This window comes from Aedes albopictus, chromosome 1 (assembly GCF_035046485.1).
Source record: "Aedes albopictus strain Foshan chromosome 1, AalbF5, whole genome shotgun sequence".
NCBI classification, from domain to species: Eukaryota; Metazoa; Arthropoda; class Insecta; order Diptera; family Culicidae; genus Aedes; species Aedes albopictus.
The window spans coordinates 245,204,411-245,231,869 of NC_085136.1; the positions used below are offsets into that span (position 1 = coordinate 245,204,411).

The 27,459-nt window shown below is 45.5% G+C and overlaps 1 protein-coding gene across 5 annotated transcripts in view; it reads right to left on the reverse strand.

Moving 5' to 3' along the window:
- The window catches only part of LOC109411862 (rho GTPase-activating protein 100F), a 293,033-nt gene that overhangs the window by 15,272 nt on the left and 250,302 nt on the right, over nt 1-27,459 (reverse strand). For 3 of the 5 annotated variants that reach the window (XM_062846535.1, XM_062846538.1, XM_062846539.1), the window contains 6 exons: nt 4,285-5,932; nt 3,884-4,227; nt 3,549-3,823; nt 3,326-3,480; nt 3,183-3,262; nt 2,893-3,121 (listed from right to left, as the gene is read on the reverse strand). In XM_062846535.1, the coding sequence (XP_062702519.1) occupies nt 2,893-3,121; nt 3,183-3,262; nt 3,326-3,480; nt 3,549-3,823; nt 3,884-4,227; nt 4,285-5,932 (2,731 nt within the window). Of the gene's footprint in view, nt 1-2,892; nt 3,122-3,182; nt 3,263-3,322; nt 3,481-3,548; nt 3,824-3,883; nt 4,228-4,284; nt 5,933-27,459 lie in introns of all 5 variants that reach the window. The other 2 variants (XM_062846534.1, XM_062846537.1) reach the window with 1 other exon arrangement.

Below are 27,459 nucleotides of genomic sequence, written 5' to 3' on the forward strand. Positions count from 1 at the left end.
GGTTCGAAATGCGCGGCACGGCGGCATACGTAGGCCTGCTTGGTGGCCTCAATGACTCAAAGTGGCAGCGTGCGTGAGACAGTTCCACTAAAGAATCCGAGAGTAGATAGTTGTGTTAGTAGACCTTCGCACTGTGCGTAACCACATGCTTACCACACGACTCCAGACATTCTTGTCCAGAGTATGTGTAGAGATGTGTTTGGCTGGAACGCCGATTCGTCTGCTATCGTCCATTTCGTCTCGGAGCTACAGAGCAGGTGTCTTATAGATTCGAGGAGTTGCTATTTCTGGCATCAGAGAGGCGGTCCAGGAGTTCGTAGTCAGCTACGTAGGTCTAACCTATGCCCTGCGGTCGAACTCAGCTTTTTTATCGGACCGTTGCCCGCACGAAAGACTGCATGATATGCCTTTGTCGTGGCGTCAGTTACCTTGGTTCCGAACCCGTGGCATGAAAAGGTTTCTCCGGGCAGATGTAAGCCCTATGTCAGGAACTACTTCTGCGATGTACGGGAAAGGGCCTCACCTTCTGAGGACATAGGCGGCGGTGCGACCGTTTACTAAGTTGGCAATACGCCTGCACCTCCTAAAAAAAGTCCGTAACTGCAAGACTTGGCTGCTAACCTTGAGGGTGTGACCTGCACTAGCCTTCTGGTGGTTCTGGAAACACGATGACAATGGGTACGGTTTAGGGCTAGGTCAGGAAGTGTACTGATAGGTATAGCTGACAAGATCCAGTATTTCATACTCAACCGTGGGATGCCAGAACAGACGTTGTTTAAGCCGTACCTTTTTCGTTTGACCTTTCGTGGTCAATGTCATCGACGGACCCGCAGAAGCATGAGGTAATTGAGATACTTCTTCTTTTTCTTCTTCTTTATGGCTCGACGTCCCCACTGGGACTTGGCCTGCCTCGCTTCAACTTAGTGTTCTTTGAGCACTTCCGCAGTTATTAATTGAAGGGCATTCTTTGCCTGCCATTGCATGATTTTGTATATTGTGAGGCAAGTACAATGATACACTATGCCCAGGGAGTCGAGAAAATTTTCCCGACCGGAACGGGAATCGAACCCGCCGTCTCCGGATTGGCGATCCATAGCCTTAACCGCTAGGCTAACTGGAGACCCCTGAGAATTGAGATACTTGTGAGGACCAGAGCTCAACAATGCTGCTTCTAGGTTGTCGACTCTCTATTTTACGATCAAGGCTTTGAGTACGGAGGTTGAGAGTTGGGCGACAAGTACCTTTATTTGGGTATCTCCTTTTCCCCTAAAGGTTTCTGATGATTACTAGGCTTGGCAAACAAAATTCAAAGGCAAACCCACAAGACTGAAATGGAACGTACATTGATGTAGGCTGTAATTCCTTAAAAGTTATTCAACCGTTCGCACAGTAATACACATTTTCTATGCAATTGATAATTGATATACGGCTACAGTGAGGTTTCAAACACCAATAGGATCTACCACACACAAAACAATCTATTGATTCTTTCACCGATGACTGGCTGTCAACATCTGTCAAACACACAAACGGCCCACACTTATCGGGATCGATTGGGAAATGGTATTGAGTTTTCTAAAACAAATGCTGGAAATGGAGGGGGAGGGATGACAAAACGCCGGGACAAGACAGTATGAAACAGCTAGAATCAAAAGGTTGTAAAGGGAAAATATTTATAGAGAGAGACAGAGAGAGATAAGTATACGGCGTATGGACAGGAATCGCTCACTCATCCGAAATAACCCGATCCGCGCGCCATCTTTCGGAGAAACGAGACCGATCTATTTATGTTATTTTGTTTCGTAAATTCTCTTTTGATTCTCACTCACAACCGCGTGGTTCTTTTGGTGGTGTTCAGACTCGATATTTTTAACCGGAAGTTAGTGTTGGTATTGTTTGTGAGTAGTAGTAGTAGATTGAAGTTGTTGTGGTGAAGTGAGACAAAAAATCAGAGCATTCGCAGATAAAATACGAATATTTACACAGAAATAGAAACAGAAGTCATACGAACGGAAATCGTAAAGTGTAGTTCTAAGAGAATACTGTTATTGCAGTCGTTGCCGATTGGTGGATATTTCTACTGATTTTTAATTGAGAAAGATAGAGAAAGAAACAGAGATACAGAGAGAGAGTTCGAAAAAGACAGCGAGAATCTGGTTTGCTTGGATGCACATGAACGAAGATCAAATCAAATTCAGAAACGCAGTGATTGGTTGTTTGTGTGTCTTTGTAACCTGAGAAACCAAGAAACGGACTTTGGTGGATCCTCAATGCCAGGTGGAGGCGTGTAGGTAGGCGTGAGATGGATGTTGCGGTAGAACAAAAGAAAATTCGCTATTGTTCACTACAGTTGATTTTAGGATGCAAATGGAGGGGCTGAAGTTTTGAGTGTGGTTGTAAATAAGAGAGTGGCGATTCCTGCATTTGGTTGGTGACAGAGAAACTATAAATAAGGATGGACAAGGCTTGCTTTGATTGTTACGGTACAAATAAATGGAAAAACAATAGACAAACGTACGGATCGATCTGATATCTGCTAGATGATCAGCCCGTAAGTTTGTCTTTGCCAGTGGAGCCGTTGTGTTATTTTGAAGGAGTGATTCACAATGGAAAGGATGCAAGGCATTCGACGTTAAGGCATTTTCAGGAGACGGTTGCAATCTGCGATGGAAAACGATAAATATGAACAAACATATCATAATCGGAACGCCGTGCGTGATTGACAATGATTGGCGAGCGGGAACAACAATGAGAGCTGCATTTGGGGGTAACGATTATCACTCGCAAAATCGAAATAAAACGGAACGATAGTTGTAATGATGATAGAGTAAGACAACATCTAAACTTGCGGTTTTAGGACACTTGCTAGCAGGAAGTCAGAGACTACGTTACCTGAAGTACCAGTGACGTGGCCGTGCTGTGGCTGCGGCCAGATCTGCAGCAGATACTTGAGCACTGCGATCGGTTGTGCGTGATCGATCTCTTCGTTCGGGCCGGCACTGGACGAGTGCAGCATCAACGGTGGGCCCATAACCGTGGCCAGAGCCTGGGCGGACATCTTGTTCCGCTCCGATGCGGACACCACCAGCGACAGATGATCCAACAAGAAGACCAGCGTTGCCTGTTGAAGGGATAGGTTGAATACGGTTATACCGTTTAAAGGCCAATAGCCTGGCACTTACCCGGTTTGCCCTTGGCAAACAGTCCAAAATACTGAGCATTAGCTTGGCATTACCTTCCGGATCATCTGGCAGGCAGACACCTGAAAGTACAAAACCACAAGCTTCGATTAGTCCCCTGGCTCTACCCTGAACGACAGAACTACCTAGCGCATCGACCGTCATTTGGAACAGACACTTGGTAAACAGCGGCTCGGGAAGTTCTCGGAGATAGTCCTTGAGAACGCCGGTGATGACGTTGATGTCCGGTACGTGTTCTGGCGTGAGCTCAACCGCTCGGCTATTACGCTCGAACGCTTCCCTGTAATCGAGATTATCCCCTTATCAATCCCACAATTCAAGCACATCGCTAAGAAGCAAACATCAAACCTGAGCAATCGTTTCTTGGTCGCCGATCCACACAACCGGTACAGGCCGATGATGTCCAATCCGCGCCGCTCGACTTCCTCGACGCACCGGCGCAGAATGATAGGAACTGGAGCGCTTCCGGGAGCACCCTTGGATTCGCGTGTCACTACCGTTTCCAGGTCCGCTCCGAACAGCGCCGGCACGTTACCCCGCAGGCTGGGCAGTCCACGACGCCGGTACAGCTGGAAAGGATCCGTGTGCCGCAAGCGCAGATAGATGGTACCGCGGGGTTCAACCTGGAAGAGAAACAGTAAGCCGATGCGAACTAGAAAGGGCATGATCCGTGTTCGAATTACCTTGAGCGCAAGCTGATGGATTGGTGACTGCCGTAGTAGAGTAGTGAGCGACAGTGCACCCCGGTAGCATAGCTTGTGCCGATGTTGCGGATCCCACGAGTATACCAGAACATCCAACTGTTTGTTGCACACCAGATCCAGCTCGAAGGATTCGTCCCAGTCGAACTGTAGATCGCCCGATCGCACCACGGTACGCGCCTTATGGATACGGTCGCACTCCAGTACGCAGTACAAGTCCCTGATCATCGGCTGCTGGGCCTGGGACGTTTCGGACATGGCCCGTAGTCCGCGGCCGGCAAGCAGATGGATCCACAGCATACCGGACATGCCGATGGCGTCGACCACTGGATAAAAGTGCGAATGAATACCTTGAACCTTAGAAATGGCAAACCCATCCTTACCTGGTTTATCCAGCTTGTATTTGGTGTACTCGGCCGGGTTGATGTCGATCTGACGGTGGGTGCGGGGCAGTGTTGTGCTTGGTGTCGGTGCCGGGCTTTGATGGCCGGTTAGGGCTGCCAAGGCTGATCCCGGCACACCGCCCGGACCGGCCTGGGTCAACTCCAGTAGTTGTCGCATCCGCCGGACGCTCGGCGAACGGATCGATGACGGTCCGATGTGCTGCGAAGACATAGACCGTACCGGCAGTGATGACATGCGAGGACCTCCGGCTGCGGTTAGACTGTGCCGATCCAGAGTGCCGCCTGTGAGCGCCGTCCGGCTGCTGTAGATATTTTCGGTGTTCTTCAGCACGTCGTGGATGTTTTCAGCGGAACAGGAGAACCGGTGTGCTCGCTGTTGATTTAGGATGTCGCGCGAGGCTCGCATCTGTTCACAGATGGCAGAACTGCTTGGTGCCCGTCGCAGCCAAGCTCGGTATTCATCCGAGGTGAAGATCGATGGACTGGCGGTTAGACGCTGACGTAGATCTCGGGGATCCCTCCGGATGGGCAGTGAGTACTCGGGAGCTGATAGGTTTCCATCGTTTTCGTCCTGCAGGCGTTCACCTATGCGACTTCGGAGTCCCATGCGGGATCCTGGTCGATCCCGCGGGAGCGAATTGAACTTGGCGAACTCTGGGCCACCTCCGAGGGCTTGCGTACTGCCGCGAGCTATCGTGTTCGCCATTGCCGGGTGGTTGTAGTAGTAATAGCTAGGCCGTGGACCAATGGTAGCTTCCGTATCGCTTGAGTAGTCCAACGCTGGACGCGAGCGCCTCTGGAGAGATCCAGTGGCGCCCAACGGTGATGGACCGTATTTCGGTGTGCGTGATGACGGTGGATGTTCGTAGCGTCCGTAGCGGTCAAGAGTACCGCCGGCGATGGGAGCTGCCTGGACGAGGTCGGACTTTAGGCTAGACCGTAACAGTGCGTGTCTCCCGAGCGATTGGTAGTCGGCGTATTCGACTCGTGGCAGGTGTTGATCGGAACCGCTCCGTGGAAACCGTTGGTGGGATTGCGACATGGTGACGCCGGTTCCGGCCGACATCCGTCGGTTGGCGCTGGGGTAGAATGAGTGTACCTTTTCGGCGAGACTTTCCAGCGTGCCGGCGTTCTGATAGTATGAGTGCGAAGTCTGGAAGCCGTGCGTTCCCTTCGGTTGTTCGGTGATGACAGACGGCGGTGGCGGTGGTTTGTAGCCCCAGCTGGGTGTTTCCACTGATTGGCCCTGTCGAGGACCGTAGTACAAATCGAGCTGCTCGCTTTGAGGACTGTAGCTGTTGATGCCAAGTCCCATCCGGGAGTGTGACTGGGTCATCTCCCGGCCATCACCCATTCGGCGTACTCGGGTAGACCTTGATGAACGCGGCGCCCGGTCCGAATCGTCCAGGTCGTCATCCCTCAAGTCTCGCTTGATGACGACCACTGGCGGGGGTTTCTGCTCCGGACGGGACATTTGAGGTGGTCCCGGAGAATTGGCTCCACGGGAACCACGTCGTTGCCGGATAGCCAATACCAGACGCCTCGGTATCGACATAATGATGACCACATCGTCCAGTGACATCCTTGTGACGTCCACCAGATTGACGGCCAGAATTTCGTCTCCTACCTGTTGAGGAAGAAATGCAGAAAGTGAGAAGAAAATGAGAACCAACCATCAAAGCCTAATGAGATTAAGCGCGGCTTCGAGCCAAGTAATTAGCAAACCGAGATGGAACGACGGAAAAAGTCATTTTCTCATTAGCCCGGCTTTAAGGCATCTTGCGGGCATGAAATTTATTGCTTTGATAACGATTGTCGCGCTCTCGAGACGTTCTCTCGAGTGGCTGGATGAATATTTTATCAGGTACATAGGGTAGGTGTGTTCTGCACAGGGCAGGGGGCATTTGGAAGCTTTTAACAATCTGTTTATCGTTGTCGTCCTGGCTGTTTTTTGTGCTTGGGTCGTCGCCGTCGCCGCCGGTATTATCGCATGGGTTATCACAGCTTGGGTGACTGGGATATGTTATGTTTCAAGAGAATACGATGTATTCGCCCCGGGGAGGTTTGATCCAAGGAAACAAGAAAGGGGAGCAATGAGAGACATTGTGTTGCTCACCTTCAAGGCGCAAACCGAAATTGGTCGGACAGGAAACCAACAAGTAGATTTAGGTGTATTTAACATTGTTTTTGCTAGCGGTCCGACGCACACACCGAGGATACACTGGGTACATAATATGGCTGTTAAATGTCACGATTTTGCGTTACTTGAAACGAACACTGTAAATACATTTCAAATGGTTAATACAATCTATATGACATGAGTCCAGTTTGTTTGACATTCTTTGACATTGCTTTTTTAATGGGTTTTAATGGATAAATTGAGATTTGAATTATGAAAAGAAATTCACGCGCTCTGGTGGGAATCGAACTCACGACTCCTAATTCGGATATGCACACAACAGAGACGTGTAGATGTTCATCTAATTCCATCCGACGAAGATTTGGATCGTGAGAAAGAACAAACCATGTGCATTAGTGGAACCGAGTTCAGTTCTGTGCCTTCAGTGGACGAAGTTGGCTCTGTATCTTGGAGGAAAGAAGCGCCCGTCTAGCGAATTGAGAGTCGTGGGTTCGATTCCCACCGTTGCATGTAGATTTTTTTCCACAATTCAAATCTTAATTTGATCGCCAAACACGTGTTTCTGTTGTGAGCATGAGCGTCAAAGCAATCAAACGTTATCTCTCTATAGAACCCACCTGCAAAGTTTTAAGAATCAGGGGATGTAACTGATGTTAGTGGTCTCCTCCCTGAATGCTCACAAAACGCAAGTGGAAGTGCTCAAAGGATACAAAGTGTAATGTCCAGAAATACGTCTGGTTAAGATTTATGTTATGTGACATATTCTCTGAGTTACTCAATTACCCATCTTTATCAATATCAAATGTGACAATGTAATACATCTAAACTGCCAGTTTTACTGCTATTGCCGATGCGCTCTTGCGTCTGGGGATACCGGAGTACCTGTACAAGATTCTCGGAAGTTACTTTCAGAATCGTGTACTAGTCTACGACACGGAGGTGGGTCGTTGTTTATTGTTGCTGTTTATTGTTGCTGTTCTTTTTTGTGCTGTGATTGTTAAGAGTTTAATCTTACCTAGTTTGGGTAGTGGCTACGGTTAGGATAGCTCAGATCAATCTTCAGCACAAAAGAACAGCAACAATCAATCTTTGTAGACTTATGCAAAATGGTACAGCCCAAGTGGCGTTAGTCCAAGAACCTTACTTTCGTAAGGGGAATTTCTATTTAGGAAACCTTGTGAATCCGGTGTTTGCTACTTTCAGTAAAAATGAAATGGCAAACTCACGTGTCATGCCTTGAGCATGTGTGCTTGTCAATAACGCAATCGTTGCTACACTCATCTCTGAACTAACTACTAGAGATGTATGTGCTATCACAATAGATGTATCTGTTGGAAACCTCAACAGGAAATACGTCTATTGTTCGGTTTATTTACCGCATGATGAACCATCCCCTACGGATGCTTTCAAGCAAGTCATTGCATACTGCACTTCAAAAGGCCTTCCGCTAATTGTTGGTAGTGATGCTAATGCTCACCATATAATCTGGGGCAGCTCAGACATCAATTTGAGAGGCTCCAGTTTGATGGAACACTTAAGTAGTACAGATCTTGGATTACTTAACATAGGCAACCGCCCAACCTTCATGGTATCTGGTAGAGAGGAAGTGTTAGACATAACGCTTTGCTCTAGCGGAATTAGTCATGAGCTGACCAATTGGCATGTGTCAGATGAAGAATCTTTATTTGACCATCGTTACATCTTGTTTGAACATGTGAATGTTACTTCGCAAACTTTGCGTTTCAGGAATCCCCGGTCAACCAACTGGGATCTCTTTACCGATTTGGTTGCAGCCAAATTTCATGGATACTCACCATCAATTGACACTCCAAGTGATTTAGATGATGCCGTTGATACTACAACGGCCTTCATCATGGAAGCTTTTGAAGAAGCCTGCCCTCTGCGGTCTGTGAAGACCACAAGAGGAACCCCTTGGTGGAACTCCGATCTGGCGAAGCTCAGGAAACAATGTAGAAAGAGTTGGAACAGACGACGTTCGGCTGGATCGGAGGCTTTCAGGTTGGCTCGCAAGGCCTACCAGAAAGCTCTTCGGTCTGCTGAACGATCCGGCTGGAAAAACCTTTGTACAAATGTTTCCAGTCTGAGTAAAGCCAGTCGATTGAACAAAATCCTTGCAAAATCTAAGGGTTTTCAAGTGAACGAACTTCGTTTGCCAAATGGTGATTTCACTTCCTCTGATGAGGAAGTTTTGGAATGTTTATTCAGTACACACTACCCCGGATGTGTGGATATTACATATTCGGATGAACCTGATGTCTTTTCTTGTAGTTATGATTCTTTAGCTTCGGCTCGGAGTATCATAACTTTAGAATCGATTGAATGGACATTTAATAGCTCTGCTCCTTTCAAATCTCCTGGGGCAGATGGGATTTATCCTATTTTGTTTCAGAAGGGATTTGATCATTTCAAACATGTTTTGAAACAACTACTTGTTTCCAGTTTTGCTACAGGGTATATTCCCAAATCCTGGCGGGATATTACTGTGAAGTTTATTCCGAATGTGGGTCGCGCGTCGTATGAAGAAGCAAAGAGCTTCAGACCTATCAGTTTGACCTCTTTTCTTCTGAAATGCTTAGAACGCATAGTCGATCATCACATCCGTGATGTTCATCTGGCCAATGTGCCTCTTCATGTGAACCAACATGCTTACCAATCTGGAAAGTCCACTGTGACTCTTTTACACAAAGTTGTTTACGATATCGAGAAGGCATTCGCTCAAAAGCAATCCTGCTTGGGTGTTTTCTTAGATATCGAGGGTGCCTTTGACAACGTGCCTTTCGATGCCATATTGGAAGCCGCACGGGGTCATGGTATATCTACAATGATTTCCAATTGGATTCACCAAATGCTCAAAAACCGACATCTCTTATCGACATTGCGTCAAGCGGCGATTAGGAAATTGAGTGTTTGTGGATGCCCCCAAGGGAGAGTCTTATCACCACTTTTATGGAATCTCGTAGCAGATACGCTATTGAGGCAACTCAATAATAGCGGTTTTCCTACTTATGGTTTTGCCGACGACTACCTAACATTGTTAGTCGGTATGTGCATCAGCACCCTTTTCGACCTGATGCAAAACGCTCTTCAGGTAGTTGAGGGTTGGTGTCGCCAATATGGCCTTACGGTTAATCCGAGTAAAACATCTATTGTTCTTTTCACGGAAAAGCGAAACCGTAATGGTGTTCGAACTTTACGTCTCTTTGATTCTGAAATCAATGTGACTGAACAGGTAAAGTACGTTGGAGTCATTCTTGATTCCAAGCTTTCCTGGACACCTCATGTTGAGTTCAGAATCAAGAAAGCTTGTATGGCCTTCGGGCAATGCCGGCGAATCTTTGGTACAACTTGGGGTCTAAAACCCAAGTATATCAAATGGATCTACACAACTGTTGTTCGGCCAATATTGGCTTATGGATGTCTTGTGTAGTGGCAAAAGGGCGAAGTGAGAACGGTCCAATCAAAGTTAGGCCATCTCCAAAGGATGTGCTTAATGGCGATGTCTGGAGCGTTCTCTTCAACTCCCACGGCAGCGCTCGAAGTTCTCTTTGACGTTGCCCCACTACACATTCATCTCAAACAAGAAGCACTTTCTTGCACTTACCGCCTATGGGTACTCGGTTTACTAGAGGAAACTCCTGTGAACCGCAGTTCAACACACACCTCGTTGTTTCCACTTTTGGTGAATTGGGACAAAGTTGTCCTTGCTCCAAGTGATCTTACAATTGCTTGTAATTTTCCATATAGGACATTTTCCACGAAATTCCCTTCCCGGGAAGAGTGGACATCTGGTTATCTGGAGAGAAGTATTTCAGACGGCATCGTATGTTACACTGATGGCTCCCTTCTCGAAGGTCGAGCAGGTGCTGGTGTTTATTCTCGTGAGCTAAGGCTGTATCAGTCTTATTCACTTGGCAGACACTGCACCGTTTTTCAGGCCGAAATCTTTGCTCTTATGTGCGGAGTGCAATCAGCACTTCAGCAGCACGTAATGGGCAAAGTAATATACTTCTGTTCAGATAGCCAGGCTGCTATTAAAGCACTTGCTTCGGCCAACTCCAGGTCGAAGATAGTTATCGCTTGTCGAACTCAAATTGAGGAGCTGAATTCAGCAAACGCTGTTCACCTTGTATGGGTACCTGGCCATTCTTCCATCGCTGGAAATGAATTGGCTGATGAGTTAGCCCGCACTGGAGCATCACATGACTTCATTGGTCCTGAGCCAGCTATTCCGGTATCCAAGTGTTGGGTGAAGCTTCAGATTGACACCTGGGCTGCAACTCAGCACAAACAATACTGGCATAGTTTGGAGTCATGTCGTCAAACAAAATTGTATTGTACTGAGCCATCTCTAGGGGTGGCAAAGTATCTAACAAATCTTTCAAAACAGAATTGCAACATTCTGGTCAAAGCATTGACTGGCCACTGCCGACTCAGTTATCACATGGCGAATATTCAGCAAGCTGATTCATTTGCCTGTGATAGCTGTGAATCCGATTATGGAATTTCGTATCATTTAATATGTAACTGTCCAGTTTTTGCGCAATTGCGTTTCCGAGTACTCGGGAAACACTTATTAAGTGAAACTGACTTCAGAAACCTGAATCTTTAGGACGTTCTGTTGTTCTTGACCCGCTGTGGTAAAGAGCTATAGGCTCTCTTTACGCTTTATGCATTATCACAGTGTCCTTCTCAGGGCGCTGTTCGAACCCATTGTGGCACGCTTATGCGTTATTACAGTGTCCTTTTCAGGACGCTATGTGAACCCATTGTGGTACGCTTTTGTGAGTATGACGATCCTATTCCCTTACCTGTCCTTTCCCATGTCCTATCCTTTTTCCTTCCCTTCTCCGTCAGGTAAATGATGAATAGGCTCGTGTTCATGGCGATGGCACAAATTTCCCGAATGGAGGAGAACGTGCCTCTAGAGCCGACCTACTGATACCTGATACCTGATGTTAGTGGTATCCTCCCTGAATGCTCACAAAACGCAAGTGGAAGTGCTCAAAGGATACAAAGTGTAATGTCCAGAAATACGTCTGGTTAAGATTTATGTTATGTGACATATTCTCTGAGTTACTCAATTACCCATCTTTATCAATATCAAATGTGACAATGTAATACATCTAAACTGCCAGTTTTACTGCTATTGCCGATGCGCTCTTGCGTCTGGGGATACCGGAGTACCTGTACAAGATTCTCGGAAGTTACTTTCAGAATCGTGTACTAGTCTACGACACGGAGGTGGGTCGGAAGTGCTTTCACATAACCTCAGGAGTCCCGCAAGGCTCCATCCTGGGTCCGGTGTTATGGAATGCCATGTACGACGAGGTGTTGAGGCTAGAGTACCCAGTGGGAGTGGAGATTGTCGGATTTGCCGACGACATTACGCTCGAAGTCTACGGTGAAACGATCGAGGAGGTAAAGTTGACTGCCAACCACTCGATCAAGGTTGTGGAGGCGTGGATGCGGTCCAGGAAACTGGAGCTGGTTCACCACAAGACTGAGGTGACGGTTGTTAACAACCGGAAGTCGGAGCAGCAGACGGAGATCAGTGTAGGAGAGTGCACTATCCTGTCAAAGCGCTCCGTCAAACACTTGGGCGTGATGATCGACGATAAGCTTACCTTCGGTAGCCACGTCGATTATGCCTGTAAAAGAGCCTCCACAGCTATTGCGGCACTGTCCCGGATGATGCCCAATAGCTCAGCGGTGTACGCCAGTAAGCGCAAGCTTCTGGCTAGTGTTGCTACGTCCATACTTAGGTATGGCGGCCCGGCGTGGGGTACCGCGCTAAGTACTGAATGCTACCGACGGAAGCTGGAAAGTACTTACAGGCTTGTGTGTCTGAGGGTTGCAAGCGCGTACCGTACCGTGTCACACGACGCTCTCTGTGTCATTACTGGTATGGTGCCTATCAGCATTCTTATCAGTGAGAACATGGAGTGCTTCGAAATGCACGGCACAAGAGGCATACGCAAGACTGTCAGGATGGCCTCTATGGTCAAATGGCAGCGCGCGTGGGACAGTTCCACCAAAGGAAGGTGGACCCATAGGTTGATACCGAGGGTAGATAGTTGGATTAATAGGCGCCATGGGGAAGTTACATTCCACCTTACACAGGTCCTTACAGGTCATGGTTGCTTCCGACAGTATCTACACCGTTTCGGGCATGCGGATTCTCCCGAATGCCCAGTGTGCAATGGTTTAGAGGAAACGGCGGAACACGTTTTGTTCGTGTGCCCGCGTTTTCGCACAATGCGTGACCGCATGCTTGCCACATGCGGGGAGGACACAAACCCGGACAACTTGGTCCAGAGAATGTGTAGATTAGCTGGAATGCCGTTTCAACGGCTATCACCCATATCGTCTGGGAGCTACAGAGGAGGTGGCGCGTGGACTCGGAGAATGGCTAGTCCAGATGCAGTACAAGAGGTGGTCCAGGGGTTCGAAGTCGGCTTCGTAGGTCATACCGGTGCCCTGCGGTCGAGATCGACCCTTACAGCGATTAAGTGGCCGCGGAGAGGAAGTCCCGGTAGCGGTGCTGTCGTGGCGTCAGTCTACTGGGTTGGATCCAAGTCCGCGGTTGGAAAGGGGTCCCCGGCAAGGGTCGGGGTAGGAGAGACCCTGCTGTCTGCAACCTACGGATGCATCTGATAGGGCCTGAAGGGTAGTGATACCCTTGCTTACGTGCAGGTCAGATCGGGTTGCATGTGGGCATCAGTTCTTGATGTCCGCTCAGCAGTAGGGCGCGGGCGGGGTTGACCCTGCCCGCCTTCCGAGGACAAAGGGAGTGGCTAGGACCACTCGGGAAACTGGCTAAGCGCCAGCATGCTATCGTGATGGACTCTCCAGAGCGAGTCATCGATGTTCGTTGCTGCTAGGCTACGGCAGCTAACCTTGAGGGTGCGATGTGCACTAGCCCCTCTCTGAAGCAATACCTTCTTGGTGGTTCCGGAGAGACGTAGGGTTTGGCGACCATAGGAATGTGTTTTAGTGGGTCGAGGAGAGAGTAGTCCTGGCTTCTACTGGCGTTGTAGAAGACGGCCTTAACCCCACACTACCCTAACCTTCCTGTTAGGGTAAAGTGACCAGACGTCCCGGATTATGCGGGACAGTCCCGGATTCAAGCTGGGCGTCCCGCATTGTCAAGTGTCCCGGAAATGTCCCGGATTTCAACAATCGCTAAACTATTTATTTTTATTGACGAATACGAATCTTTTTCAAGATTCCAGTACGAATCTTCCAGCGATATACTGAAAAAAATGCAATACTAACCTCTCTGGGATAATTCTAGAGGGACATTGTTGATTTTTTTTTTTCTAAATTTACTTCTACGGGATTTTTCCTGTTTTTTAAGGATTTCTTCGAGAACTCTTTCAGCTACTCATCTATGAATGCCTGAAAAGAATCCTCAGGATTTTTTTCCAAAGCTATTATTTTGCAAGGATTTTTATGCATTTTTAATATTTTTCCAAGATTCCCGTCAATAGATCCAGGGGATTTTTAGAAATGATCAAGGGATTTCTATGAAAGTTACAGTTTTGTCAAAAACTCTTTCCTAAATTTTCTCCAGCAACTTCTTTCAATGTTTGAACAGAAATTTTTCATGATAAAATATTATGGCATTTAAAAAAAATCTCTATAAATTTTTAGAGTTAAATTTCAGGAAAACCAAAAATATATGTAAATTCATTCACAAGGATTTCTAAACTAATACCAAAAGAGATCTTCAGAGGAATTTCGATTGTACACTTTCTAGCATTTTAAGGACTAACGACGTTGGATCCCAGTTCAACATGCACCAAACTCAAAAAGTAAACGTCTGACGACAGTATAACTTTTATTTTGCCCTTGTTCACTTGAAAAATGCTGGCTTTATTTTCACGTGATTTGTGTGCCTGAAATCGTGAGTCGGCTATTGTGGCGGCCATGTTAGGATTCTAATAAGCATGTCTTTAAAACATCCATAAGCATAAATTTTCAATTCCTTTATGTTATTTTGTTTTTTGTTTACTATTAATTTAAAACTTTTTGTTTCAAATGTATATTTCTATCTTGCATTATTGCATTTTTTTTCAATTTGGGGCTTTGTTTGCATTATTTATATTTGATAAACATTAAAAGTTTTAGCTTTTTTTTTTAATTATTTTAACTTTTCTATTTGTTACGCCCGCAACCAGTATTAAGATTTCTTTGAAAATAGGGTCACTGTATCATTGAAAAACTTATAATTTTAGTTATGTTCTTACTGTGTCCCGCATCAGTGCAAAATATATCTGGTCACTTTATGTTACGGTGTCTGATGAGTAGATTTATCCCCCTATGGCTTAGAAGGAAAAAAAACTGCCTTTCTACCCATAGTTGTCCCATGTTATATGGGATTCCCATATAACATGTGACAATTGGGCGTAGAACAGCAGTATAAAACTATACGAATACCCCTGTATAAACCCTTGTAAATAATAAAGTCAAACAGGGAATTTCAGTTTGAACAAAAAACTAGTACGCGTCCTGTGGTAATAGTTGTACGAGAATAAGGCAGTATAGATAATCGGTTTGAAAGTGCTATTGAGTACAGTGTACGGAATTGGGCTGTACCTGAGCGTTCGACAGGGCTGCAAAACGGTGAGTCGAAAAGAAGAGCGTCCAACATAGCACTGGTCCTACCTCATGCTTCCAGGGGTCAAGCGATGACAAAGACCGCTAGCTAAGAGTTGTGTGCTTAGCTGGTTTGCAGCCAGGGCACTGTTGTTCTTCTGACTTCAGCTAGATTGAGGAGGTACGTCTCGAGCGTCTGTTCACCAAGGAGGTGCGGCTCAAACAGCGCCTGTTCTGGCATCCAGCGGCTGAGTATGAAATGCTCCTCCACCGGATGCTATACCTAAGGTGGCAGCCCCCCACGGTGGATAGGGGACCTTAGGTCAACAACATACTGTTCTCGAAACCAAAAACTGTTACAGAAACCGAAAATAAAAACCAACGTACAAGAATTGGAACGTGGAATGTATTAACCTTAGCCCAGTAGGATAAACTGGCACAGCTAGACAATGAGGTATGCCGTATGAAGCTTGAGATCCTAGGACTGAGCGAAGTCCGTTGGCCGAACTTTGGAGAACACAGATTGGCGTCGGGTCAAGTTCTGCTATACTCTGGCCTACGAGCTGAACACGCCCCTCGCCACCGTGGAGTTGGTTTCCTGCTCAGCGCTCACGCCCACGCAGCGCTCGTGAAGTGGGAACCTATCCTACGCACGGTGTGTCTGGTAGAACAAAATTAATTAAAAAAAATCGGTATCGCTAAAACACCCACCAAACGAAAGCTGAAGGTCCCCTCTTTCATTTGAGACTAAAAGGAGAAAGTTCTATCGGCGGGTCTAGAACAATTTTTTTTTTCAAATATTTCTATCTTTGAGGCTTGTGTTTTTTTTCTCAACCTTGATTGTAGCCAAATGGGCTTGTATGAAGTCGCCCATTAGCAACGTGTCCTTTTAAAAGAGTAAACGGGTCAAATCAAAAATCAAAAATTTTCCTTACAAAATATTGCTTAGACATAAAGTGCAAAAAAAAAACATTTAAGGCAGTTGAATAGAATTTCAGCAGTATCTGGGCATATATACAAATAAACTTCGCCTTTTATGTGGAAGTAGTTATTGCGGCTGCAATTTTCTTATTTTTTATTGACAGTGTCTTATGATTTAACAGTTTTACGATCAAAGTAGGCCGAGTAATGTCAACAAAAATAGAACATACATCAAAGTAGCTCGGATAACGGGGCACAACATTTGGAAGGTAATCCATTTCGGAAAACTGAAAGTTTTTTGATGATGCAATTTAAATCGTTCAAATGAATAAAACTATCTAGAACTCCACACCAATTTTATCAGTGTGATGGTCTGTCTTATATCTTTGTATGCCGTGGCTCGGATACAATTATCACATGCCGGTATTTGTTCAATTTGTGCACCTTTATGGTACCTAAGACTTAAACATTTTTAGTTAATTTAGACTATTGCAGTTAGGTATAGCTCCTTTCTTTTAAAGAAACAACTACGACAAGAACCCCCTAAGTGACGAGGAAAACCAAGCCAAAGAGTACGTTTTGTGTTTGAAGAAGTGTTTTTCCGCCACAATTATCATCGAAAGCAGTTAATATTCACTGTTTTAGATTTGTTTAGTAAAATTGTCTAATAACGGGTAATTAGACATAAAAAATATTAGTAACAGTACCTGTGAACAAGTAGCCTTACTTATCGGGTCGGGGCCCGTGGCGTAGTTGGTCACACATTCGCTTCATATGCGGATGGTCATGGGTTTGATTCCCAGCCCCGGCACATGCAATTTTTCGTCAGTTGCTCTTCACCGAGAGCGGCTGACACTGACCCTCTTCTGAGCCCCATGGCTCAAACGGACCCGGATACCTGGATATCGGCGAACTGCTTCTCATAATGGACCCCCAATCGGACTGGAAAGGAACAACGGCCATCCATCATCCTTGTGCTCATCATTCTACCATGTATAGAGTTGAAAAGTGAAAGCAGCAGAAAGGCAACCAGTTCGATAAAGTATAATAGAACACATCTAGGCGCTGTACAATATTAGATGCAGCTGTCAAATGAAATCGCTCACGTAGTGCCCTAGTGGACAATAGAGCTGTAAATTAGGTTAAGTGATTAAGAATAAAAAAAAAGTAGCCTTACTCAACTGACAAAAACAGAATAATTAATGCTACATGTCTAACGGTATATGTAGTAAGAACAATGTGCTAATCTGTCGGTTATCAATAGTTTGATCTTTTGCTATTTTTTTTTTTTTTAATCTGTATTAACGAGATTTTTAGCCCTTGGCTAGTTCATCTCGGGACCCACGCTTCACTTCCCTACCGAAGGAAGAACTCACATTTTGCGAGTTTGTCGGGAGTGGGACTCGATCCCAGATCCTTGGCGTGATAGTCAAGTGTTCTAACCATCACACCAGGTCTGCTCCACATCTTCTGCTAGCATTATGGCATTATAGACGAGTTAGCAACTTTTCATTCAATTCTACAGCTTTATTGACATATACACATGTTTTACATTAAAGTACATATGTCTGAGCACATACATATTAATCAGAACGGATTGGAAATGTCTTAACTTGTTCTTGTTTCTACTTGCAGGTTGTTGGTATTATGAAAACTTTTTTCTGAAAGATATCAGAGAAAGCAGTTAGTACTACCCCACAAAAAAATTCAGACTTGCTCCTTTAAATTTATTTCATTCAATGGTGGCGAATATACCCATTAGATTTACTCTCTATGAGCTTACATATTATTTGAAACCTTCTACATGGAGTTGCGGCCCTTGTTTGTGAAATATGTAGTTCTACAAGAACTACAACTTCTCATAAAGGGCAAACGTGGCAGATCTAGCGCTACTACCGATGACGCAGAAAGAAATTGCTTGTTGCAGTTGTGTTCTAGATGCTACAGGAAGATGCAAAATAGTAATTGGCAAAAAAAGTTTTTAGTTAAAAACTGTGAAAGTGCTGGTAGGAGATAAAATAAGAAAATTTCAAACAAATCAAACAATTCCATTTATTCTTATAACATCTCCTACAGTGCTCATAGAACAAGCTAAGAAGCATGCTTTGTCCCTGTAGGGACGTTTCGCCAAGAAGAAGAAGAAGAAGACGGAAGAAAACATGTGTCTTGAGTACCAGACGCGCATTGAAGTTGAGAAGCTGTTTGAGAAGAATATATGACGAAGTCACACCCCGAAATTTCAAGAGCACAAATCTGAAGAACCAAATGATGGTATATGCTGTAAAGGTGGTCGATTGGTGACCTGCTGGTGCCAGTCAAATACGAGACCCTAAAGACGTATACGCATCTGTCATAGGATGCAAACACATTATTGGAATCTAGATTGGAATTCAAAGGAACAGCATATAACTCGATTTTATACTCACTGTTCTAGTACTTTCACCACACTGTCCATAAACACAAAACTGTCATCTGCTGGATTTCCCATTCACATGGGACTATTATGCTCTCATGTGAAGAATAATAAACATAATATACAAAATATATCGTCGGAAAATCATGCTTGCAATGGAAAAACAGTGTTTTGTCATAAATGTGTTCTTCGAAAAAAATGAAAAAATATCATATTTTTTCAAAAAAAAAAAATGTTCTAGACCCGCCGATAGAACTTTCTCCTTTTAGTCTCAAATGAAAGGAAGGACCCTTAGCATTCGCTTGGTGGGTGTCTTAGCGATACCGATTTTTTTAAATTAATGTTCTCCACCAGACACACCGTGTACGGTGTTCGGGTCAATATGACCCGGATCGCACTTTTCAGGCGCAATATCTTTTGATCCTGATTTGCTATAGCTTTGAAACTTTGTGACTTTTAAACTTTTGCCAAAAACTTATTTTTAAAATTTTGACCGATAATTTTGGCCGTTTCTGAAGGGCTGGACAAAAAAAGTTTCGTTTAAGGTGTTCGGGTCATATTGACCCGGATTTGATACAACGATTTCACAGTCATTTCTCAATACAGTCGAACCTCCATGAGTGGATCTTCCTTGACTCGATATCGACTCATGGAGGTAATTTTTTCCATATTGAATAATAATTTCTGGGTTACTATGATGGTCCCCTCAAAAAGCTTTCCAAAGGATTTTTTTCCACTACTCGATATTTCCTTGAGTCGATGGTCCCTTCAATATCGACTCATGGAGGTTTTACTGTAAAATAATAAAGTTTTTGTACTCAAAATTATCGTTATGGCTTAAATTTTGTGGTTCCGGTTCAAAACTAAGGTTCGGTTGGATGTGGCCACTTGGAACCGACGCCAGAGGAACCATGGTTTGGCCATTTTCGCAGGAGGGTATTTTTCGCAATAAGTTATGCGAAATGCAGCTGATTTGAATGTTTTGAATGCTAAATGCACCGGAAAAGCAGCATCAAACTGCCCCAACCACTAAGCTAACTGACCAGATGAGTTTTGGCTATCAGGTGGCCACGGGACTAAATCTTGAGGCCGCGGAACGGCTTCCCGGAGACCCCCGATAGGTGACCATTTTACAAATATGGTGAATCCATGCCGTGCGGCATATCAAAAGTTGCAGAATTTTATGAAGAATACATCAGTGACCATGTCAGAAGCCAGAAGCAAGATTGGCCACTTGGTGGTCCCGGAACCGATTTCCGGGACCCCAGAAATGTGGCCAATTCTCGCAGTTTATATGAGCTGGCCGTATGGCACATCGAAATTCGCAGAATTTCAGTCATCAAACCAGCAACTGAAGACAACATTGTCCGCTTGGTGGTCTCGGAACCGGTTCTCAGGGCCGGTTCCGAGGACCCTGGAAATGTGGTCAATTCTCGATTTTTTTTACTATGCCGTGCGACATATCGAAATTTGCAGAATTTTGTTGCGAATATATCAGTGGCCACATCAGATACGAAAAGCAGGATTGGCCACTTAGTGGTCCTGGAACAGGCTCCCGGTAACCGGTTCCCAGGACTCCGAAAATATGGCTAATTCTCGCAGTTTGTATGACCTTGCCGTATGGCACATCAAAATTCTCAGAACATCATGTGTAGATAATTCATCAGTCATCAAACAAGCAACAGGAAACAACATTGTCCACTTGGTGGTCCCGGAGCCGGTTCCCAGGACCGGTTCCAAGGACCCCCAAAATGTAATCAATTCTCATTTTTTTTTTACCATACCGTGCGAATTTTGATGCGAACATATCAGTGGCCACATCAGATACGAAAAGCAGGATTGGCCACTTGGAGGTCCCGGACCCGGATCCGGAGGCCCCGAAAATGTGGAAAGTTCTCGCATTGTGTATGACCATCTCATGTGGCACATCAAAATTCGCAGAATTTCATAGATAATTCATCAGTTATCAAACCAGCAACTGAAGACAACATTATCTATCTGGTGGTTCCGGAACAGGTTCTCAAGACCTCGGCAATGATGTCAATTCTCGCATTTTCTATGATCATGCTGTCCGATGCATCGAAATGTGCAGAATTTCGATGCTCACATCAGGTATCAGAGGTAGAATTAGCCACTTGGTGATCCTGGAACCTGTTCCCAGGACCCCGAGAATGTGGCCAATTCTCGCATTTTGTATGACCATCTCGTGCGGCATATCAAAATTCTCAGAATTTTATAATGAATTCATCAGTTTTCAAGCCAACTACGGGAAACAACATTGTCCACCTAGTAGTCGCGGAAGCGATTACTAGGACCCCGGAAAAGTGCTCAATTCCCGCAATGTCTTTGATCACGCTGTCCGATCTATCAAGAGTTGCAGAATTTTGATGCGAATACATCAGTGGCCAAGTTAAATGCCAAAAACAGGATTGGCCACTAGATGGTTGGAAACCCTGTTCCCTGGACATCTGGAATGTGCCGTGAGACTCAAAATTCATAGAATTTCATAGATAGTTCATCAATTATATCGAACAACTGGAAACATCATTGTCCACCTGATGGTCCCGGAACCGGTTCTCGGAGAAATATTGCCAATTTTTGTGCTAACCCGATCACCAAATTTGCAGGGTTGTTGTCTAGCATTCTTGCAATATGCCCTGCTCATCGTATACTTCCGGCTTTGTCCACCTTCTGAATACTGGGTTCGCCATACAGTGCAACGAGCTCGTGATTCATCCTTTACTGACACTCACCCTTCTACTCCACACCGCCGAAGATTAGTACGCAACGGTCGAAACTCCAAATACTTCCACTCAAGCATGGTCTGTGTCGTGTCCATAGAGGACCACCGGTCTTATTGGCATTTTGTACATGGTACATTTGGTGCGTGAGTGAACCTTTTAGACCGCAGCTACTTACACTGATGGTACGCGTTCGAATTGCACGACTAATTTTGTTGACAGCTGTCAGTAAAGATCCGATGTAGACGAATTTATCCACCTCCTCGAAGGTATCTCTGTATTTCGTTACATTACTGTCTAGACGGATCCGGTCGTGCTCCGTTCTGCCTACCAGGATGTACTTTGTTTGTGCCGCATTCACTACCACTGCGACCTTTGCTGCTTCGTGTTTCAGGCGAATGTCCGTCACCTTGTCGCAGTTCCCAGCGAAATTTGAATGAATGGAACCCACATTTATGTGTAATGTGCAAATTTGCTGCATTTCCAACTTTCCGGAAACTGGGCCCTACGCCGCTAGGTGGCGAATATTTCCATGTAGTACTAACATGCTAACTTTCTTTTACATTCTGAATATTGATGAAAGTCTGAAAATTTTGATGTGCCATGAGCATGAGCTTGATTAATCGCCAGCAGTTGCTACACCAGTATCGCCAAATCAGCTTCACTCACACAAGGAACCAATGAGATAGCTGCTCGGGATATTCAGTGTTGGTAGTGTCCTATTTTTTGGCGAGAATGGTGCCTCAGGTTGCTGGTCAATGTGGAGAACGAGGGGAACATAGGCAAAACTACCGGGGGTGCCAGGCATCTCCTAGAATTTTAATGCATTGCAGTTAGGCGATGAATGATGAATGGATGAACTTGTTTGTAGTGCACCTCCTGGCAAAAACCCGTAGTTTCGCCCATGGAGAGGGCAGTGATGATTGCAATCGCCGAGAAACCGGTTCCTCGAATCAGGTGGACAATGTAGTTTCCAATAGCTTGATAACTGATATACCCTATCATACGCTATGTGAAAATTTACCATATGCAGTCATACGAAATGTGAGAATTTACCGCGCTTCCGGGGACTAGCATTCTAGGGGTCTAGGGAACTGCTTCCGGAACCGTGGCCAAACCTGTTTTTGACAATTGACATGGTTACTGGTTGCATGGTATTACCATAGCCAATAAAATAATTTATTACATATCCGGGGTCCTCATATTCTGGGACTACCAGGTGAACAATGTTGCTTCCCGTAGCTGGCTCGAAAACTTATACATTCTCCAAAGAGTCTGGAAATTGTAGTATATCGGACGGCATGATTATTGAAAATGCGAGAACTGGCATAATGCTAGGAGGCCAGGGAACCGGTTCAGGGTCCACTTGGGGACAATGTTCTCTTCAGTAGTTGGTTTGATAACTGGAAAATTATCCAAGAAATTCAACGAATTTTGATGCGCCACATCTGCCCATAATCGCATAGTTGACGTAACCGCCATTGGCAATGTCAGCACTCACAAGCTATTATCTATCAGATGTGCATGTAATTGTAACCAGTTTTATTCAATAGAGCAAAAGAACTAATCACTAGCTAGATATCAACGTGAAAAAAATTAAAAACTTTTTATTAATCATTGTGAAAATGTCCAAAGTGTGTTGAAAACTACAGTGGCGCTTACGTCAACTATGCGATTATGGGCAGACATGGCAGGGTCATACAAAATCAGAGAATTGGTCACATTTTCGGGGCCTCGGGAACCGGTTCCAGGACCACCAAGTGGCTAATCCTGCCTGTAATATCCTATGTGAGTAATGATGTATTCACATAAAATTGCTGCAACTTTTTATATATCGGGTGGATCATGAATCATAAAAATGTGGAAATTGATCTTTTGCGGGGTTCGGGGAGCCGGTCCCATGACCACAAGGTGGATAATGTTGTTTCCATTAGTAGGTTTTAAAACTGATGATTTTTTTATGAAATTCTGCAAATTTTGATGCGCCACACGAGATGGTCATATAAAATGCCAAAATTGGTCACATTTTCGGAACCTCCGGAAGCGAGTCTGTAACCACCAAGTGGCAAAACCTGCTTTTGATATTCGACATGATTACTGATATATTCGCATCAACATTCTGCAAATTTCGATATACCGCACGGCATGTTCACAAACAATTCAAGAATTGATCACATGTCCGAGGTCCTCGGAACCGGTACTGGGAACCGGTTCCGGGACCACCAAGTGGGCAATGTTGATTCCAGTTGCTGATTTGATATCTGATGAATATAATCTATGAAATTCTGCGAATTTTGTTGTCCCATACGGTAAGGTACAAACTGCGAAAATTGGCCACATTTCCGGGGTCCTGGGAACCGGTTCCGGGACCACCAAGTGCCTAATCCTGCCTCTGATATCTGATGTGAACATCAACATTCTGCAAATTTCGATACATCAGACAACATGATCATAGAAAATGCATGAATTGACCACATTTCCGGGGTTTTGAAATCCGGTCCCGGGAACCTGTTCCGAAACCACCAGGTGGACAACGTTATCTTCAGTTGCTGGTTTGATAACTGATGAATTGTCTATGAAAATCTGCGAATTTTGATGTGCCACATGGAATGGTCGTACAAAATGTGAAAATTGGCACCATTTCCGGGGGCCTCCGGAACCAGGTCCGCGACCACCAAGTGGCCTATCCTGCTTTTCGTATCTGATGTGGCCACTGATATATTCGCAACAAAATTCTGCAAATGTAGATATATCGCACGGCATGGTAAAAAAAACGAAAATTCACCTCATTTCCGAGGTCCTTGGAACGGGCCCTGGGAACAGGTTCCGGGACCGCCTAGCGAACAATGTTGTTTTCAGTTGCTGGTTTGATGACTAATGAATTATCTATGAAATTCTGCGAATTTCGATGTGCCATATCGCAAGGTCATACAAACTGCGAGAATTGGCCACATTTCCGGGGTCCTGGAACCGGTTCCGGGACCACCAAGGGGCTAATCCTGCCTTTGATATCTGATGTGAGCACTGATGGATTCGCATCAAAATTCTGCAAATTTCGATGCATCAGAAAACATGATTATAAAAAATTCAAGAATTGATCACATTTCCGGGGTTTTGAAAACCGGTCCCGGGAACCTGTTCCGGGACCACTAAGTGGCCAATCCTGCTTTTCGTATCTGATGTGGCCACTGATATGTTCGCATCAAAATTTGCACGGTATGGTAAAAAAAATTGAGAATTGATCACATTTTGGGGGTCCTTGGAACCGGTCCTGGGAACCGGCTCCGGGACCACCAAGTGGACAATGTTGTTTCCTGTTACTTGTTTGATGACTGATGAATTATCTACACATGATGTTCTGAGAATTTTGATGTGCCATACGGCAAGGTCATTCAAACTGCGAGAATTTGCCATATTTTCGGAGTCCTGGGAACCGGTTACCGGGAACCTGTTCCAGGACCACTAAGTGACCAATCCTGCTTTTCGTATCTGATGTGGCCACTGATATATTCGCAACAAAATTCTGCAAATTTCGACATGTCGCACGGCATAGTAAAAAAAATCGAGAATTGACCACATTTCCAGGGTCCTCGGAACCGGCCCTGAGAACCGGTTCCGAGACCACCAAGCGGACAATGTTGTCTTCAGTTGCTGGTTTGATGACTGGTGAATTATGAATGAAATTCTGCGAATTTCGATGTGCCATACGACCAGCTCATATAAACTGTGAGAATTGGCCACATTTCCGGGGTCCCGGAAATCGGTTCCGGGACCACCAAGTGGCCAATCTTGCTTCAGGCTTCTGACATGGTCACTGATGTATTCTCCATAAAATTCTGCAACTTTTGATATGCCGCACGGCATGGATTCACCATATTTGTAAAATGGTCACCTATCGGGGGTCTCCGGGAAGCCGTTCCGCGGCCTCAAGATTTAGTCCCGTGGCCACCTGATAGCCAAAACTCATCTGGTCAGTTAGCTTAGTGGTTGGGGCAGTTTGATGCTGCTTTTCCGGTGCATTTAGCACTCCAAACATTCAAATCAGCTGCATTTCGCATAACTTATTGCGAAAAATACCCTCCTGCGAAAATGGTCCCTCTGGCGTCGGTTCCAAGTGGCCAAATCCAACCGAACCTTATTTTTGAGCCGGATCCACAAAATTTAAGCCCTAACGATAATTATGAGTACAAAAACTTTATTATTTTATTGAGAAATGACTGTGAAATCGTTGTACCAAATCCGGGTCAATATGACCCGAACACCTTAAACGTAACTTTTTTTGAGCACCTTCGGAAGGTTAATGAGAGGATAATTGTAGCCAGATTCAGAACACGGGTTCGAAACCTTACTATGCAAGACAAAGAGAACTTTTACAGTCAACTGAATGCTGTCGTGGACATGATTCTGAAAGGTGATATCAAGATCCTCATGGACGACTTCAACGCGAAGGACTATGAGCACGTCAAGGAACGCCATGGTCTCTGAGAAATGAGAAGAACGGTGAGCTGTTTGCAGAGTTTTGTGGTAACAATGGTAACAATCGACCACATCTGCATCAGCCGGAAATGGAGACGGACTCTTCTTGATGTACGGAACAAACGTAGCGCCGACATTGCGTCCGATCATCATCTCCTAATCGGCGAGATCCAGCTGCGCATTGCGACAGGAGGAGAAAATTGGGCGCGGGTTCAACACACGCTGACTGGAAGACGCTGCGGTGAAAAGGTCCTTTGTCGATGAGCTAGAGAACCGGCAAGAATAATTTGGGTGAGCTACGCACCCGGTGAAAGCAGTGGATCACAGATGATACCTGAAGGAAGATAGAGGAGCGAAGAAACGCCAAAGCCGCGATAGAGCGAGCGAAAACACGAGGAGCCAAAGCCGTAGCCCGTCAGCGCTATTCGGCTCTCGAGAAGGAAGTGAAACGCTCATGTAGACGGGACAAAAGAGCGTGGGCGGACTCCCTAGCCGACGAAGGTGAGTAAGCCGCAAACACCGGCGACATCCGTCTCCCCTACGATGTTTCACGTCACCTTAGTGGGACTATGATGAATGCTACGATGCCCGTGAAAGACACGTCTGGACAGTTACTGACCGACCCGGCTGACCAGTTGAAACGCTGGTTCGAGCACTTTGGAAACCCTTTTTAAGTGTCGGCCACGCCATCAACACCTCAGCATGATCCGCCAAGGGTTCGACGCATTATCCGTGTCAACACCGAAGCTCCACCAGTGCAGGAGATAGAAACAGCCATCCGTAGCATGAAATCGAATAGAGACCCAGGGGTCGATCGCATATCAGCTGAGATGCTTAATGCTGACCCCGTAGTATCCGCATAACTATTGCATCAATTATTCTGCAACATATGGGAAACCACGACATTTCTGGCCGACTGGATGCAAGGCGTCTTGGTAAAGGTACCCAAATAAGGGTAACCTGACTGTATGCGATAATTGGCGGGGCATCATGTTATTGTGTATCGTTCTCAAAGTCCTCTGCAAAGTGATCCTTAACCGGATACAGGAGAAGATTGAAGTAACTCTCCGACGGCAGCAAGCAGGATTCCGTGCCGGACGATCATGGGTGGACCATATTGTCACGCTCCGTATCATTCTGGAGCAAACCAATGAATTCCAAGAGTCTCTCTACCTGGTGTTCATTGATTACGAAAAAGCTTTCGATCGTCTCAATCACGAAAACATGTGTGAAGTCCTCAGGCGCAAGGGTTTCCTTGAGAAAATCGTCGGCCTCATTGAAGCACAGTACAGGGCAGTTTCGTGCAGAGTACTCCGCAACGGTGTTTTGTCCGATCCCATCCGGGTCGTTGTTGGAGTGAGGCAAGGATGTATTCTATCACCGCTACTAGCTCACCGGCGCTTTGATATGCAGAACAAGCTCGATGATCTTGCCAATCGCTACTCGGCGGCAGCTCTTACCATCAACGTCAACAAGGCTGCTTTTGCGAGTTTAAGAAATGTATGGAGAAACAACCAGATCAGTCGACGCACCAAAATCCAACTCCAATTTTCTACTCGATCGTAAAATCTGTGCTGCTATACACCAGTGAAACCTGGTATGTATCAGTGGAGAACACGCAACGGCTGCAGATCTTCATCAATAGATGCCTGCGGTATATAATTCGTGCATGGTGGCCTCACAATTGGATCTCCAACGTGGAGCTCCATCGTCGATGTCATCAAAAGCCGATAGCGACAGATATTCGGGAGCGAAAGTGGAGGTGGGTCGGCCACACTCTACGCAGGGGCGGAAACGAAATCTGCAAACAAGCGTTAGTCTGGAACCCAGCAGGACATCGCAGC